The following is a 16,019-nucleotide window of genomic DNA, read 5'->3' on the forward strand; positions in this document are numbered from 1 at the left end:
GTCTTATACGAAAGAAGTTTCATATCTACCGACTCAACGGGTTCAAACGGAGGGCCACAAAGGGCCTCCAGCACCAAAGACAAGTCCCAAGCAGGGACACTGGACTTAAGCACGGGCCTCAGCCGGCGAACCCCTTTCAGAAAACGCACGGCGAGGGGATGCGCACCTGGTGTCACCCCGTCAAAACCGATATGACAAGCAGATATAGCCGCTAAATAAACCTTGATCGTCGAAAACGAAAGGCCTTTATCCAACAGCTCCTGCAGGAATGTCAAAACATCCACAATAGAGCACTGAAATGGGAGAGTGTGGCGGCCCTGGCACCATCGCTCGAAGGCTCGCCATTTGTAAGCGTACAAGCCTCTAGTAGACGAGGCCCTGGCGCTCTGAATCGTCGCTACCACACTAGGTGGCAGACCCTTAGCAACCAAGTTTAACCTCTCAGCAGGTAAGCATGAAGGTGCCACAGATCCGGGCGCGGATGAAACACTTCCCCCCCCGCCTGAGAGAGGAGATCCCTGCGGAGAGGAAGCTGCCAAGGACTTGCTGCAAGCAGGCTGATTATTTCTGCATACCACGACTTCGCGGGCCACCAAGGGGCCACCAGGATCAGAGAGAGGGAATGCCGACGCACCCTCTCCAGAATTGGAGATATCATTTCCACTGGGGGAAATGCATACAGGAGCACGTCCGGCCATTGGTGCGCTAGCGCGTCCAAGCCCAAGGGTGCATCGTGGTCGATTATGGAGAAGTACAGGGGGCAGTGAGCATTCACCCTGGAAGCAAAAAGATCTATTTGCGCCTCGCCAAATAGATCCCAAATCTGAGCCACTATTGAAGGGTGTAACCTCCATTCTCTCACCAGAGGACCCCCCCTGGAGAGAAGGTCCGGCCCCAGGTTCAGGTGGCCCGGGACATGGGTGGCTCTTAGAGTCAGAAAATGAACACTGCACCATAACAGCAGAGAGCGAGACAGCTGCAACAGGGGAAGAGAGCGTGTTCCTCCCTGCCTGTTTATATAAGACACCACTGTTGAATTGTCCGTCCTGACTAAGACATGCTGGCCCTGCAGGACTGGACGGAAACGCTTTAGAGCTAAGAACACTGCTAACAGCTCTAAGTGGTTGATGTGCAGCTGGCGCTGAGCCGCGGACCAGATCCCTCTCACTGACGCACCCTCGCACAGCGCTCCCCACCCACTTAGGGAAGCATCTGTGGACACCACCTTGCGAAACAACACCCTCCCAATCCGAGAGCCCTGGTGCAGTAGCCCGGGCTCCCTCCAAGGACGGAGAGCTAGCATGCAAGACGCAGTTACCGGCAGCCTCCTCCGGAGGTGACGCGAAGCACACAAACGGTGAGAGAGAGTCCAGCGTTGAAACGCTCTCATTTTCAACAGCCCAAGCGGCACTACGGCGATCATAGATGCCATCATGCCCAACAAGCGCAATATCGTCTGGAAACGCAGTCTGCGTCCCAGCTGAAATTGAGCGAGGCAGCGATGAAACGCGGCCACTCTGTGCTCTGACAACCGTGCGCGGCTGGAAAGAGAGCATATTTCCAGACCGAGAAAAGCGATCTGTTGACCTGGGATTAGCGAGCTCTTCTGAAAGTTCACAGAGAACCCCAGTGTCTGAATGTGTGACAGAACCCGCGACAGCTGCGTCTCCGCCTGTTCTCTGGAGCAAGCCACGAGAGCCCAGTCGTCCAGGTAGGCCAAGATGCGGATGCCCCTCTTCCTGAGGGGCGCTAGCGCTGCCTCGGCACATTTCGTAAAGGTGCGGGGAGCGAGCGACAGCCCGAACGGCAGCACTAGGTATTTGTAGGCTACGCCCTCGAATGCAAACCTCAGAAACTGCCTGTGTTTCGGGTGTATAGCTACATGAAAATAAGCATCTGTTAGATCGATTGTCGCAAACCAATCTCCCGGGCCGACTGCACTCAGGAGCTGTCTGAGTGTTAGCATCTTGAACCTGTACGTTCGCAGGTACGTGTTCAAGACTCGCAGGTCGAGGATGGGACGAAGCCCTCCCCCTTTCTTCGGAATGACAAAATAACGGCTGTACCAACCTTTGTCCGTCTCCGAAGCGGGGACCACCCGTATTGCTCTCTTCTGTAATAGCGCCTGTATTTCCTCTCTGAGTACCAAGGCTGCCTCGGGGTTGACAATCGTGTTCACGACTCTTTGGAAACGAGGCGGCTTGACCCGGAACTGCAACCGGTAACCCATGGCAACGGTTTGCAGCACCCACGGAGAGGGGGCGCAAGCGCGCCACTGAGGGAAGTGAGCAGCCAGCCGGCTGGCCTGCAGCACTGACGGCGGGGCGCCGTCGCCCCCCAGTGTGTCTGCAGGGGACTGCATCCCCTGCCTGACCTGGCTCATTTCGCCTGCAGGTTGAGCATTTGAGATTGTTTGAGAGTAAACCACACTCTTTATTGATTGCAACATGGGAACATGTACATTTATACATTTTGTTGGGTGCACCTTTTCCGGGGCATAACAATGAAAAACAGCGGGAACACTCGATGTGGTCGCTTGAACATTCAACACATCTGAACCGTGTGCAGGGGTTATGTGCTTGGGAGACCGCGATAGGGAAGTGCAGCGCCTTCTGGGGCTGACAACCTGAACAGAACTTAAGCGGCACCTCTTGTGCGGCAACAGAGGGGTAAGAGCAGCGTCTCCCTGCTGCCGGATCCCTTCCCCACTCGCAATCACAGCTAGGAGGGCTGAGGCTTCTTCCTCCTGGGCGTCGGGTCCCGTCGGGGGCCCGGGGGAGGGCCTTTGCCCCAGGCCGACTGGCGTGGAGCTCGGGCCGGAGTACGTGCTCTCGCCGGCGGCCCTCCCACTCCAGCAGTGGGCGCCGGTCTCTTGCCAGCTGTCAGAGGAGCGGCGGGCCTGTGAGAGCTAGCAGTGGGCTTGGGCTGGGGCTGGCGTCTGGGGATGATGTCGCGCAGAGCTTCCGTCTGCTTCTTCCTCAGATCAAATCTAGCCTGAATGGCTTCAAGTGAATGTCCGAATAACCCAGCCGCAGACACTGGTGCGTCCAGATACACAGCTCTGTCTATCAGGGACGTCGGAGAGGGTCAGCCACAGGTGCCTCTGCGCCACCACTGTCGAAGCCATCCCTCTGCCCAGGGAGAGCGCTGCACAGCGAGACGCACGGAGGATGTAATCCGTGGTGACTCTAACCTCGTTAAGAAGAGGTGACAGCGGGCTGTCCTCCGGAACCAGCGATCCAAGCTCCGCCAGGCACATTGCTTGGTACGTCTGGAGCATGGTGACGGAGCTCATGGCTCGAGCGGTGCCGGCCTGAGCCCGATAAATCTTCTCCAGCTGCGAGGCCGAGAATCTGCAGTGCTTGGACGGCAGAGTTGCGGGGCCACCGACACCATGGTTATGGGACGGGGCCAGATAAGCAGCCAGAGACGGCTCCATAGGGGGTGGGTTAGCTAAACCAGCTCCCTCGGCGCCGTCCAATTCCATGTACTGTCCATAGCCGGGCACAGTGACGCGGGTAGACAGAGGTTTGTCCCATGACGCTGTTAGCTCGCAGAGAAAGTCTGGGAACATGGGGAGGCAGTTTTTGGCCGTTGCGGGCTCCGGTGGAAGGAAAAAACCCGCAAACCGCGACGGCTTCCGAGCTGGTGGAGGAGAGGGCCAGTCCACCTGCAGCTTCTCAGCGGCACGGCGAAACAGGGAGAAAAGAGAGGTGTCATCGTGGCCGACCGGCGCAGCAGCGGCGGCATATTGGGTCGACAATGAGCTCTCCTGCTCATCCTCCGACAAACCATGGATGTCCAGGCCGATGTCCAGCACGTCATCGTCTTCCTGGGGAGCGCTGGCGGGCTTCAACCCAGGCTGAAGCCCGTCAGCGCTCCTGCATGGTTCCGGTCCGTCATCGGCTAACCCGTCAACTTATTCCATGTGGTCAGCCCAGCTAATCGCGGGGACATCGACCTGAAAATTTTCGTCTTCGGACTCGGACGAAGCCGGGGCTCCAGACTCGGAAAGAAGAGGGTCATGCCGTGCGACAGCCGAGCGTCCCAGCACTCTTTCCACAAACGTCACCCGTCTTTCCAGGGTCGAGCGTCGGAGCTGGCGACAAAACGCACAAGCTTCGGGCTCCGTCAACGCTCTCCTAGCGTGGACGATCCCCAGGCAGACAGGGCAGGCATCGTGCTGGTCGCTGTCGTGCAAAGAGAAACCACATCCCTGAGGACAGGGGCGAACAGAAGATTTCTGCTTTGCTCGCTTCGGTTTGGAGTCCATTCCCAAAACGCAAAGCGAAACGCTGCACAAGAAAAACTTGAAAATAGCGCTCCGCGGGCAGCCTACGCACCAGCTGGGCGGTGGAGGCTAACACCAACAGGGGCAGTTAAGCTAGGTTCAAGTTGGCAGACAACGGAGCTAACTAGCAGTAGCTAGCTAGCCCAACTCAGCAGAGGTGTTCTCAGCGAGGTGAAGAGCGTAAGAACTGAGGGATGACGGTGATGGCAGCGGCTATATGTGCGGGCGGGGCCTTGCGCGTGTCATCACACGTCATCTGCCGTAAAGGCGTGAATAAAGGTTTCTTCAGCCAGGACACGCGAGGGCGTGATATCCCATACTTATGTGTTGTACCGAGTGAATCGACTGAAAGGGAACGAACAGCCAGTTCTGAGCGCTAAACCCATTTTCACAAGTCAACATGTCAACTGTGTTTTCTAACGTGTCGTTGTGCGTTTCACCTTCATCAGTTTGATGTGTTATTGCCTTTTTGCTTATATCCAAGTGCAGCTATTTTGACAATACAATTCTCGCTTTAAATCCAGGCTGCACCCTTGCATAAAAGTTTTTATGAAGGAAGAATATCCTGAGCTCATAAATGATTTAATTAGAGCTGGAGAAGTGTACTGTCTTGCCTTGGTGAGAAAGAAGCAGAAGGTGTGTGTTGTTTGTGGAGCCCACACACTTCCACTGTGGAAGAGGGTTATTTTTTTAACTTTATGGAGACCCAGAGCTCATAAAACAGTACAGCCTTAGTTATGAGGGTGCTGTGTTTGCCACTGCTTCAGCATCATTTTCTGCACTTCAGCCTCAACCGTAGAGATCAGGGGTGTACTGACACCATATTGTGGTGAACGGTAAAATCCAGCAGTGCAGTAGAGTTAAACTGAACCCATAAGAGTGGACGATAAAGGGTGATAAGAAGTGCAGGAGAAGCACCCCAGAGGCATCTGTACACCAGTTTAACAGCTGTTTACTGCAGTAAAAAGGTAAATAAACAATGTTGGCTATGTTTTATTTAGACAGTAACATTCTTAAGTTAAATTTATAACTTTAGTTTTGCTTTTAGAGCTACAATGCATGATGAAGAGTGTTTTCCAGTCAGTAATTTACTGTTCAAGCGTGGAATCTTTCACTTAAGTCATTATCTTACACTAGCAAAAATTGCTACAATTAGATCAGCATGCGAGCAAAAAACTTAAGGATTCAGACCAATCTATAAGAGAGCTTCCAATAGCTTTTCTCCTCTTGGATCTTAATGATACCATAATAGGAAAGGATAATATAATGTGGACATCTCAGGCTCTCAGGAGGGAACTAAATCAGCTGGTTTCAAACCACATATGAACTGAGGGACTGCAACAGGGCCGGGTATAAGATAACTAAGGATTATATTGAAAGCAACTTTAAGTGTAAGGCTGGTTTCAATGATTGCATCACCTGTTAGGATACTAAAGAAAATACAGACCCTTGTAGTTGTAAATAGGCCTGATTTTGTCTGATGTGTGGCTGTGAAAATGCCTGGCTTTTCTGAGGCACTTATATGTTGTTGGCAATTGATTCTTGTTGAGATGAGATGAGAGTCTGTTGTAGCCATCGACAAGCGTTAAAGTGGGGCAGCCAAAAAATATACTTTGATTGAAAATCATGAGATACTTTCAGATGAAAGATTTTTATCTCTCATCCATTTAATTAGTGTTTTTCTTCCTTTAGTGCATAATCCCCCTGCTAATTCATTTTTAATGATATTTTGTGTTTGTTTTCCTAAAGTTTCTTTTATGTTCTTTTGATTTTAATGTTTCTTTTTCATGATTTGTGAAACTGGACAAGTGTGGCCAAGATATTCTATAAATGAAAATATAGTCAATAATTTTAAATCGCTTCTGTGTTTGAGTTACCAGAGTAACCATTAAATCCTAATTATTAGCACGTGTTTGCACAGCGTTGGATGCACTTACGTATTGTTTCCCATCACGTTGCTCATGTTCATTTGGACGGTGAGCAGCTTTAGGTTGATGGCAAACACCACCAGCGTCTCCCACGGCGACCCCTGCTGACCTGCTGCCTTCCCATTTTTACCAAATGAAGGAGTCGATGTTTTTGTGACTGAATCTAAAAAACAATGAAAAAAAATAGGAAAAAATTAATTGCAGTTATTTTTTCTTCCTTATCTGGATTTTTGGGTGTGAAGATTCGTACTCCGGTAAGAAAAGGCATTTAATGTTCCCCGTTACCTCTCCTTGGAGCGGAGGAGTCAGAGACGCTCCTGGTGCGACCAGGTGCAGGGGACTTGAGGTGCCCCAGGCTGCCTGGGGACATGTTGCTTCCGGTGGAGTGCTCCGAAAAGACGTTGGGGGACTGGGGCACGTGCTGCGTCCCGGTGCTGCCGTCCCACGTTCTCCAGTAAGCTTTCCGGCTGGACTCGGGGGACAGGTGATGGGTGACGTTTTCAGCTGAGTCAGGAGTGGCGGGGCCGGAAGCTGGAGCGAAGTAAAGGTTCGAAGAGGTAAGTAAAGGACACCTTTGTAAATGTCAACGTAAAGTGACTGCAGGAAATGTTTGCTAAAGGACTGCCAGTGAGACAGGATATTAAAAATGAAAAAAGGCTAAATGCACAGAGGTTAGCAGGTGGATGTTGGTGCTCATATCAGAATTTTTGGGGAGAAATGTTCACTCATTTCTGCACCGAGTTAAAGATTTTGTTTTTAGAAACCCATCTGAGAGGCAGTGCAGAGATTTATATAGAAGCCAACAATATCTCGCTTTAGTAAAAGCACATCACTTTGTTGATCATTTCAAATAAAGATCAGCACTGACAGAAGCCTGGAAAAGCTCACTGTTCCCTGTGTCAGATGCCACATAAAAGCTGAAATTCTACAACAACTTAAAAGCCGGCAACGTAAACAACACACGGCCATCACAACACCCGAGTGCAACCGCTGAGCACTCACGTGGGAGGTTGATGGTTTGGTCCCCCAGGAAGAGGCGTCTGGCGATACTTCGACGATACCAGGCTCTCGGGAAGGCCAGGATCTCGCTCAGTCTTCTCATGTCGTACTTGAAGGAAGCCGAGCCGATGTCACACACAGCTGACGGAAGAATATCACATTAGTGAGCATGTGAAAGACTTCTTTATAAGACTGCACAGGATAAGGCCACAGTTCTAAAAGCTACAGGGGGAAAAGTATGCACTTACTCTCACAGATTGGAAAGACGTATTCTTCAGTCTCATTTATGTGCTTGTAAAATGTCCCATTCAGCAGCTCAAGCACTCACTGTGAGATGCCTATTTCAAACCCTGCGTTAGAGCTCTTGATGTTCCCACTCTCTTTTTACAGTGTGGCTAACCGTTTTGGAGTGTTTCTTTTTGAACACGCAGGCTCTCCAGGATCGGTGCCTACACTCACCATACATCCTGCCTTTCTGCTGCTTCTGGCCCGCCTCTGAATGACTGGACTGGTGCCCAGGCCTGTGCACCAGCCCTTCCAACACCTGCTCTGAAAAGTGGCTGTGATCTGTCAGTCAGGGAGGCTGATTTGGTATGAGCAGCTCGTCATTGTCTCTCTTTTTATTAACTTGCTTGTCAGCAGTTTGTGCTTCCAGATGCTCATTTTCTCTTTACTAGTTTGCAGACACCTTATCGTGCATACCTGCAGCTGCATGTTGCAAAGGTTGTGCACTGGAGACCGGACAGGGTTTGTTGAATAACTTTATTGTAAAGGTTGCTTGTTCTAACTGTTTGGGTTTAATCTGGCTGTTTAATGGCGTAAAGCTCTTTCGCTATTTTTCCAATTTTCTTTTTAATCAGTTGGTAAATTTTAAATGGAATTCAAGTTCGGAGCCCTTTATTTCTTTGTTCTGACGAGCACCATTTGCCCATGGCTCTTTCACCACTTCTTTTGTTACTTTGTGCTTTGCTTGGCTTCACTGTTTGTATTCATCACTTTCATAAAAAGATAACATTTTTGCCTTCAGCTGTTTCCATCTGGTTGTTTGTGTTACTGCAGTTACCCTCCGATGAGCTGGGGTCACAACAGCCTGCTTCTGTGCTGGAGTACATTCCCACGGTGCTGCTGATATGATTGAGTACTCAACACAGAGTTTCATATCCCTTAAAGATGATTCTCTGAAAGGGTTCGCATCTGTTGTACGTCACTTCCACTTCATATACTCTGGCTGTATTTCTGACTGCTTTACAGAGAGAAAGAAAGGGGCAAGCTTCTCGATTCCCACTTTTAGTGAACATGAAATATTTAGCACTATGCAGGAGTTCCAAAAAAACACAACGTTGTGAAAGTTCCTGCTGAGCTGGGACAACTTTGAGACAGTTCACAGAAAGGATGGCCAACAAAAACACTGAGTCCCAGTCTTGTTAAGCACATCTGCCCAGGACTCCTCAGGCTGTGCGTGCTGACACATGCAACCGGATTTATTCCAGTTAACTAAAATTCTTTGCCTTACGCCTATTTTCAGAATTTAATTTAGGTTTAGTTAACCCTTCTAAAAAACTGCAGCTGCTTACCAAATGTCACCCCCATCTGCATGATTGATGTTTTACCTTAAAAGCAATTTAAGTGATGCACTTAAAAGCTGATTTATGGTCCGCGTCAGTGTTCATTTCCCTACCACTCTCCCTGTGCACAGAGAAGGATTGTGGGAATTTTAACCAGCGGATTAGCAACACTGACTCGCTTGTGCGTCATCCTCTAACAAGCCAACACTGTGACGTAGAAGAAAAGGTGATGGGCTGAAAATCGGGGCTTAAAAAGTAACAAAAAAAAAAAAAGAAGCACTGATGAAAAGCAGAGTGCAAAGAGTGAATCATTTTTAAACACACAGCAAAACCAGTTCTATATATACACCATAACTAAGCTAAAGGACTGACAACAGCACAAACCTCAGCTTTAGCAGTGTTCAGTTCCAGTAGTTCAACATACAGTATATTTGACAGTCCCCCCACGTTAGCAGACGACAGATACAACATGAAGATATGGATCTTCAAAGCTCTGCGTGGTTCAGTATCAAAGCAGAATCAACACAGCACCATGCTGGAGCAAAGTCCTTCAAGAAGCAGGCCTCACGACTCAGCAGCCATCTTAAAATGGCTCAGTGTATTTATGTGGGCAGTCATGAGAACATAAAAATGCTGAAAATAATCACAAGTCAAATCAGCTTTTGATAATTCTGCCCTAAAATCCATTTTTAACAAGTCCCCCCCTGAACATTGCACTTTGACAAACACCTTCCTTTGCTGTTGCAAACTCTTCTATAAACCCAAAAATAAACTGACAACTTTTTACTTTGTATAACTTTGTGCTGCATAACAGAAAGCATATATTTGATAAATATACCTCAACTTTTGCAGGAATTGTGTCAACTTCCCAATATTGTTATTATCTGTCTAATGGACAGGTGTTTTTCTCTGGAGACGACCGTGTACCTGAGATGTTGATGAGGGTGGTGTCCATTTTACCCCCTTTAGGAGGAATAAAGCTCTCAATGAAAGTGGGGCCTCCTGTTCGCCTCATCCTCGATAAGCTGACCTTCACAAACTCCAGGTTGATGCTCAGAGAGTCTTTCCTTCCTGTCACTGAAGTCGACTCCTCATCCACGGTACCTTCGGGAGGGGGAGGAGATATGGGTGATGGGATCAGCTGGCATGTAATTGTTTTACATCAATCCTATCTACAAGAGGTGCATTTATTAGTGGATAAAATGCAGTCCTGTATCTTTAACAGATAAGAATAACACAAATGTTTAGCATACCTAACGGCCCTTGGCCCGGAGGCAACCCCGTGACTGCAGATTTCTGCTTTCCGGCGCCGTAGGGGTGGAAGACGTAGAGGGAGAAGTCAGACATGCAGGCTGTAAAGCTGAGGCCCGAGGAGTTACTCGGGGGCCCGGTGAGGTCGGACTGGCTGCTGCTGTGACGGCTTCTGCCCAGAGGGCTCCCCAACAACGGAGATGCTGGAAGGGGGCAGGAGAGACAAAAGAAATCATCCAGTCACACACTCATTAACAGCACTATACACTTGTGATATATATAAGTCTAACATCCTCTAATGCATTAGCACTAACACAATTTCAGGATGGAAAGGAGTGAGCTACCATCTATCAAACCTGTGCATTTAGTGACTCACAGATTTCCAAGACCTGAGATGCATCTTAACATGCATCATCTGGCATAAAGACAGACTGGAGAGAAGAGTAATGAATGCAGGAGAACATGCTGCGAGCAACATTAACTCACACAGGGCTCAGACATGCCATGGAGTGGCAGCTAATAGATATTCTCACGGTGTGCGAAAGACTTTAAAAGACTGTTTCGTTCACGTATCTCTGCACACATTAGAGCGCCATTATTCTGCCAAAATAAACGGGGAAGTCATGCTCTAGATACCTTTGCTGGGAGGTGGTTTGGGGATATGCTGCCCGGGTGGAGTTGAGGAGGGCTGGTGTGACCCGTCTGTCACATGGGCTCCTGTCGGGGTCTCCAGTTCTCCACGGTTAGAGGAGAAGACCAGGTCTAACGAGGGCAGTTTGAGCATACACTCCACCCTGGACATTGGCAGGCAGCTGAAGCGGATCTGAGAGGGCTGGAAACAGAAGACAGTAGATGTTTTCATACACTAAAATTCTCATTTTAGTGTAAATTTATGACTTGTAATTGTTATTTGTCATAATACTTTCCTTGTGCTTTTAGTTTTTTCTTACATGTAACACATTAATTATTATTTATATAAACAGTTGACTTAAATTCCAAAGCAGCTCTGAAGAAATTGCACGAATGACAGCTCATCAGTACCTGGACTCTGACGTAGACAACCACATCCACGGGGAAGGAGGAGTATGCCGACGTTGAAGAGGAAACCAGGGAGGTGGTCGATTCCTCGAGCTGTTCCACTGTATCAAACTGACCCATGTCTTCCTCCTGGGATGCCACAGCTGATGGAAAGGCATCAGAAGAAGTTTACTATGAATATCAAGACACACAATTCCTCCAAGAACACTGTCCCAAAGGACTGGTTTTAAAAACACACCTGTGTAGTTCCTGTCCACTGGAGTGATAGGAATTGTCTCAAGTGCTTTTTCCAGAAAGTCCAGCAGACAGGGGCTGATCACCATCTCCTCTGGCAGGGTCTGGAGGGCCACCCAGGCATACAGCTTGGCCGTCTTTACCCCTCCACTGCTCTTACCTTTAGCTGCAAAGACACATGAAAGTTAAAGTCATCTCCACACTCTAACAGCACTTTCAGAAGTTTGTTTCTTGAACTTCAAATAAACTGGAATCATATTAACAGAGGTTCTTTTAAACTGTCTTTTTGAGTCTCTCCCTCTGTGGGGCGCATCAATATGCATGAACCCGTTTGATCAAAGGGTGCCCTCTAGATCCATGCCTTTAAAAAAATAAAAAAATAAAAAGGGATGGAATCGCATGCATTTGATTTGGACGGTCCACGTGTAGATTTAAATCATCAGATCGAAGAGGCGTGGCACTCTAGTGTCGGCGATTATGGATGGTAGAAGGGCATGCAATTAAATGAGGGAATGCTCAGTACCTGATGGAATAGGTGGGGGCGGGGGAGGTAGGAGCGAGTTAGTCTTGCTTTGGACAGCATTGGGAGGATTTGGAGGGCCGCTATCTTTCATACCATACAGCTTTGACTCTTTGGAGAGAGTGCGAGGGAGAGAGGATCCACGCGAGGCGTTGGGTGACTCCGTCTTCAGGGTCTTTGAGTTGTAGTGCAACTGCAGGGAAAAATAAAGGAAAAAATAATTATTTAAAGCACAAAAGAAACCCTTGGCAGTTTGGATGATGTAGGAGAATCTGACCTTCACGTCCACTCCTGGAATGTAGAAAACTGTAGTCTCCAAGTCATTGGATTTGGTCGGCAGAGTGGAGGGACACTTCTTTCCAGCTAGGAGATGGCTGGAAGAGGGGTAGTTGGGCTGGAGCTTCTTCTTCTTGGGAGGAGATTCTTGGTCCAGGTTTCGGAGGCTGCGCTCACAGCTCCTATAAAACCCAAATTACTGATCTGAATATAGAATGTCTCATTTCTTCTGTCCAGTGAGGATAAATCATCACAGCTGTTCAGGTACTTCTGCTAATATAGAGTCTGATTTAATCTACACTTAATACTACATTTGGGAGGAAATGTGAGACCAACTTTAAATAGGAGTTTGCATTTCCCAGATTGAGAAATGAACTTTTTACTGCACCTCCTCAAAGAAACATCCTCGTGCTCGGGCTGTTGAGTAGTAGGGTGAAGGACGCACTTCCCGCTGTCGATTTCCACACGGACATCCAGCTCAAAGTCGATGTTTCTTTCCGTCGTTGGGCCACTGAAGCTGCGGTTGGCAGGAGTGCCTGGCCAGCGCTCACTGAACAACTGACTCACAGCAGAAAAGCCCGAGGACTTTCTCTGAGACGTTTGGCTGAGAATCAGGGAGGACAGCACCGTTTAGTGAATGCTGAAAATTGAAAAGCTTTTCTTTTTTAGACAAAAAAGAAATTAATGGCGCTTTCTTTTCCCAACTGTCATAACAAGTACGCCTGCACTGACAAACGCAATAAACTCACACAGGCCTTCGATAGCTCTGCTGTCTGTCATGCTCGAAGTCGTCCTTGTCCGAGTCTTCCGAGGAGGAAGAGGACAGGTCATCGCGCCTTATGTCGTCATGCTGGAAGGGAAGTGTGGGTGAGAAGACAGCAGGGGTGGCGGGGGCACTGAAAACTGAGTGATGACCATCGACAACAGATAGGGGATGGAGATGGAGGTGATGAGGATGGGATGAATCGTCAATGGAGACTGTCGACAGGTCCCCCTCTGACTCCTCAGGGAACTTTAGAAAAGGACAAAAGGTCAAACTCACACAGGAAATGGTTTAATGTCTGTCTAAATTTGTTCCTACGTGGAGACATCGATCCAGGGAATCTGAGAGCTGGAGCTGATGTCTTCAGCAGAAATCCACCCAAAAAAGGAAGTAGTGTTCTGTAGACTGGACCTTATTAATTAGTTTAACTGATCAGTTCTGAAATTTGTGTTTACTCCTCAAATCAAATTTAATCTTTTACTTCTGCAGGTCCAGAGGCAGAACACTACTGCCTGCAACGGTTCACCGAGGAGCTCAGAGGTCATGCACTTTCTGTGAAGAGGAATGACAGCTTGAAACAAAGGAAGAAGATGAGGATGAGTAGATGACATACCCCGTCTCAAGATGGTGACAACAGAAAAATGCCCAAGAAAGTGTAGAAGTATCCTTATGACAGCCAGGGACAAAGCCCATTTGTGTAGGGTCAACAGATCCCAAACACACTGACAGAGGTGAGCATCAGTTAAATTAGAAATAATCCATCTGCGACACAAATACTCCTTATAGGACAACATAGAGTTTTATATGAATGTGGTATTGATTTATTGAGCAAGTCTTGTTCTTTCATCAAAGAGTTAGAGATTACTATAATTTTTTAATTAATATCAGGATTATTGTTATCAATTTCACCGTTAATGATTTTATTGAAAAAAAAAAAGAGAAAGATTTACACTCACCAAGAAAATAACACAACTGCACAACAGATTCATCACCATTCAGTTACAGTGCTGAGCAAATAAACCCAACGAAAGCTCCTTTGGGAGATTAAATAACTCATGTCATCAAAGGAATTTTGATTACGCTATTGACGAATATTTTAAGTGGCTACAGGTTGCTTGGCAACTACATAATAAGGTCACCATTTCATTATAAGACTTCAATCTCTTGGTTTTGTTAAAATTAAGTAAAAATAAATGATTTTTTTTTTAAATAAAATCATCTTTTATGATGGATTATGTGACGTTCACACATGCCTGTGACCACCTGTTTAACCCTAAAATTTCACTTGGACTTTTTAAAAAAAATTGTTAATAAGTAATTAAAACAGTCGGGTAGGGGGGAGGGAACTTTCTTGTGGCTTCTGAAGAGAGAGGATTGTCTGAAAAAGGTTTGGGAGCCACAGTTATGAAAGTTGTTTGCAGTTTATGTTTGCAGTCACGCCCGCAAATAATAAGCAAGTTTTCTTATATAGTTATTATTCTCCTCAACACACATGACTGCCGTCTTCACAGTATGAGCCACAAATGCCGCTTCAGGGATGTGGGGTTAAAGAGAATGGATTCTTTTCCCCAGAATGTCTGAGTTATTATTTGTGATTGTGGCATTTTAAAAGGTAAACTGGTGACTTTATATTAAACGTATTATTTATTTTATCCTCGTGAAGTTTTTGGTATTGTTGGGGGCGATTAAGGACCTGCTGTTGTGACAAACAAAAGCCGACAGACTGTGACTCAGTGGCCACCCATGCATAGTTGTTAGAAATCACTCAATATACTAAGGTTAAAAAAAAGAAAAAAGCTGCTGGATTATTTTATGCAGTTTCAAGACAGGATGAGTGTGTGTGGGGTGTGAAACTATAATTCATTAAGCAGCAATTCAACTGTAAAGTGTTTTTATTCTGCAAACAATTGATTTTCTGAGAACTTTCTTGGGTTGAGGTCATTCTAAATAAAAGCAGGGATGAATTGCTGACTCTCACACTCAGCAGCTAAGGGAATAGTAGGTTTTATTATAAATCCGGATGATCCTCATGCACCAGTAATAAATCAAAATCTAACTTATTATGCAAATGAATGTCTACTGCATATAGCCGAAAGTTCCCGTCTTATCATCCTGTTTTGATTTTGCATATTCAAAATCCTGTCAGCACTGTCAAGGTAATCACAGAGGAGAGAAGGAAACAGAAGATTTTGATCAGCGTTGGTTATGTATTTTCATTTTTTAAATTTTATTCTTGGACCATATACCTTGAATATATCTCCTGGACTGACAGGTGCAGACTCCAAAGCCTGATTATTAATCTTTAATTGGACAGAAGAGTTATTTTTAAAACAAGAGTTCATCCCTCTGTTTCTACTGCAACATACTGTACAAATCAGCTGTAACAGAGATCAGTTATGGTAACAAACAAACATGTAAATGATGGATGAGATGCAGATGATCGCATATAAAATTGCACAAAACTAAAAAAACAAAAAACAGAATATTGATTTGTTTGGAAATGCTTTAATTTATAAATAAATCAATTAAGAGGTACAATGCAATCTATTAATGTGCTACAGCAATGGATATCTGACACATGAAGAAGGCAGGCTTACCGTGTCCTGGATGTTGAAGGTGACCCGTGGTGCCGGAGAGGACACGTCCACACGGATATCTGGGAAATCTGCATCCACATCTCCGATTCTGGAACTGAAGCCAACATTGTGAGGATCTCATTTTTATTTGATTTTGTTTCAGAACATATGGCATTTAATCAGCCAACACTTGTCAAAGCCCGGCCTGTTATTAGTACGATTCATTTCAAGTCATTGTTGAGCATTTGTTGACCCCTCCAGAGTAAATATTTTTCTCCTGTGAAAGGTCTGAACTGCCTGAATATCAATACTACATTAATCCTGAGATAATCTGCATAATTACTATAAACAAAATGCAATGAGCACTTCCTCTTCACTACATTCTAATTTGTGAGTCACTCTGTCCCTCTTTGTCAGCAAGATAATGGGAAAATGTTTGAAAAACATAATGGCAGCAGCAGCAGCAGCAGCAGCAGAGAAGTGAGACAGAGGTCACATGGTCCTGTTTGTTTACAGTGAAGCTCCCTTAATGGTGTCATTTCTATGATAATCTGATACCAGGGAAGGTGCCTCCTGCT

At 46.6% G+C, this 16,019-nt stretch overlaps 1 protein-coding gene across 16 annotated transcripts in view; it reads right to left on the reverse strand.

The window, feature by feature from the left end:
- Positions 1 to 16,019, reverse strand: part of kiaa1109 (KIAA1109 ortholog) — an 80,390-nt gene that overhangs the window by 12,574 nt on the left and 51,797 nt on the right. For 8 of the 16 annotated variants that reach the window (XM_076877288.1, XM_076877297.1, XM_012921331.4 and 5 more), the window contains 14 exons: positions 15,463 to 15,556; positions 15,112 to 15,165; positions 12,852 to 13,114; positions 12,491 to 12,706; positions 12,104 to 12,284; positions 11,830 to 12,019; positions 11,311 to 11,472; positions 11,076 to 11,215; positions 10,671 to 10,866; positions 10,037 to 10,237; positions 9,711 to 9,887; positions 7,222 to 7,359; positions 6,505 to 6,750; positions 6,229 to 6,382 (listed from right to left, as the gene is read on the reverse strand). In XM_076877288.1, the coding sequence (XP_076733403.1) occupies positions 6,229 to 6,382; positions 6,505 to 6,750; positions 7,222 to 7,359; positions 9,711 to 9,887; positions 10,037 to 10,237; positions 10,671 to 10,866; positions 11,076 to 11,215; positions 11,311 to 11,472; positions 11,830 to 12,019; positions 12,104 to 12,284; positions 12,491 to 12,706; positions 12,852 to 13,114; positions 15,112 to 15,165; positions 15,463 to 15,556 (2,412 nt within the window). The remainder of the gene's footprint in view (positions 1 to 6,228; positions 6,383 to 6,504; positions 6,751 to 7,221; positions 7,360 to 9,710; positions 9,888 to 10,036; positions 10,238 to 10,670; positions 10,867 to 11,075; positions 11,216 to 11,310; positions 11,473 to 11,829; positions 12,020 to 12,103; positions 12,285 to 12,490; positions 12,707 to 12,851; positions 13,115 to 15,111; positions 15,166 to 15,462; positions 15,557 to 16,019) is intronic. The other 8 variants (XM_076877298.1, XM_012921332.4, XM_076877296.1 and 5 more) reach the window with 5 other exon arrangements.

The sequence above is a fragment of the Maylandia zebra genome, linkage group LG19, assembly GCF_041146795.1.
Source record: "Maylandia zebra isolate NMK-2024a linkage group LG19, Mzebra_GT3a, whole genome shotgun sequence".
NCBI lineage: Eukaryota > Metazoa > Chordata > Actinopteri > Cichliformes > Cichlidae > Maylandia > Maylandia zebra.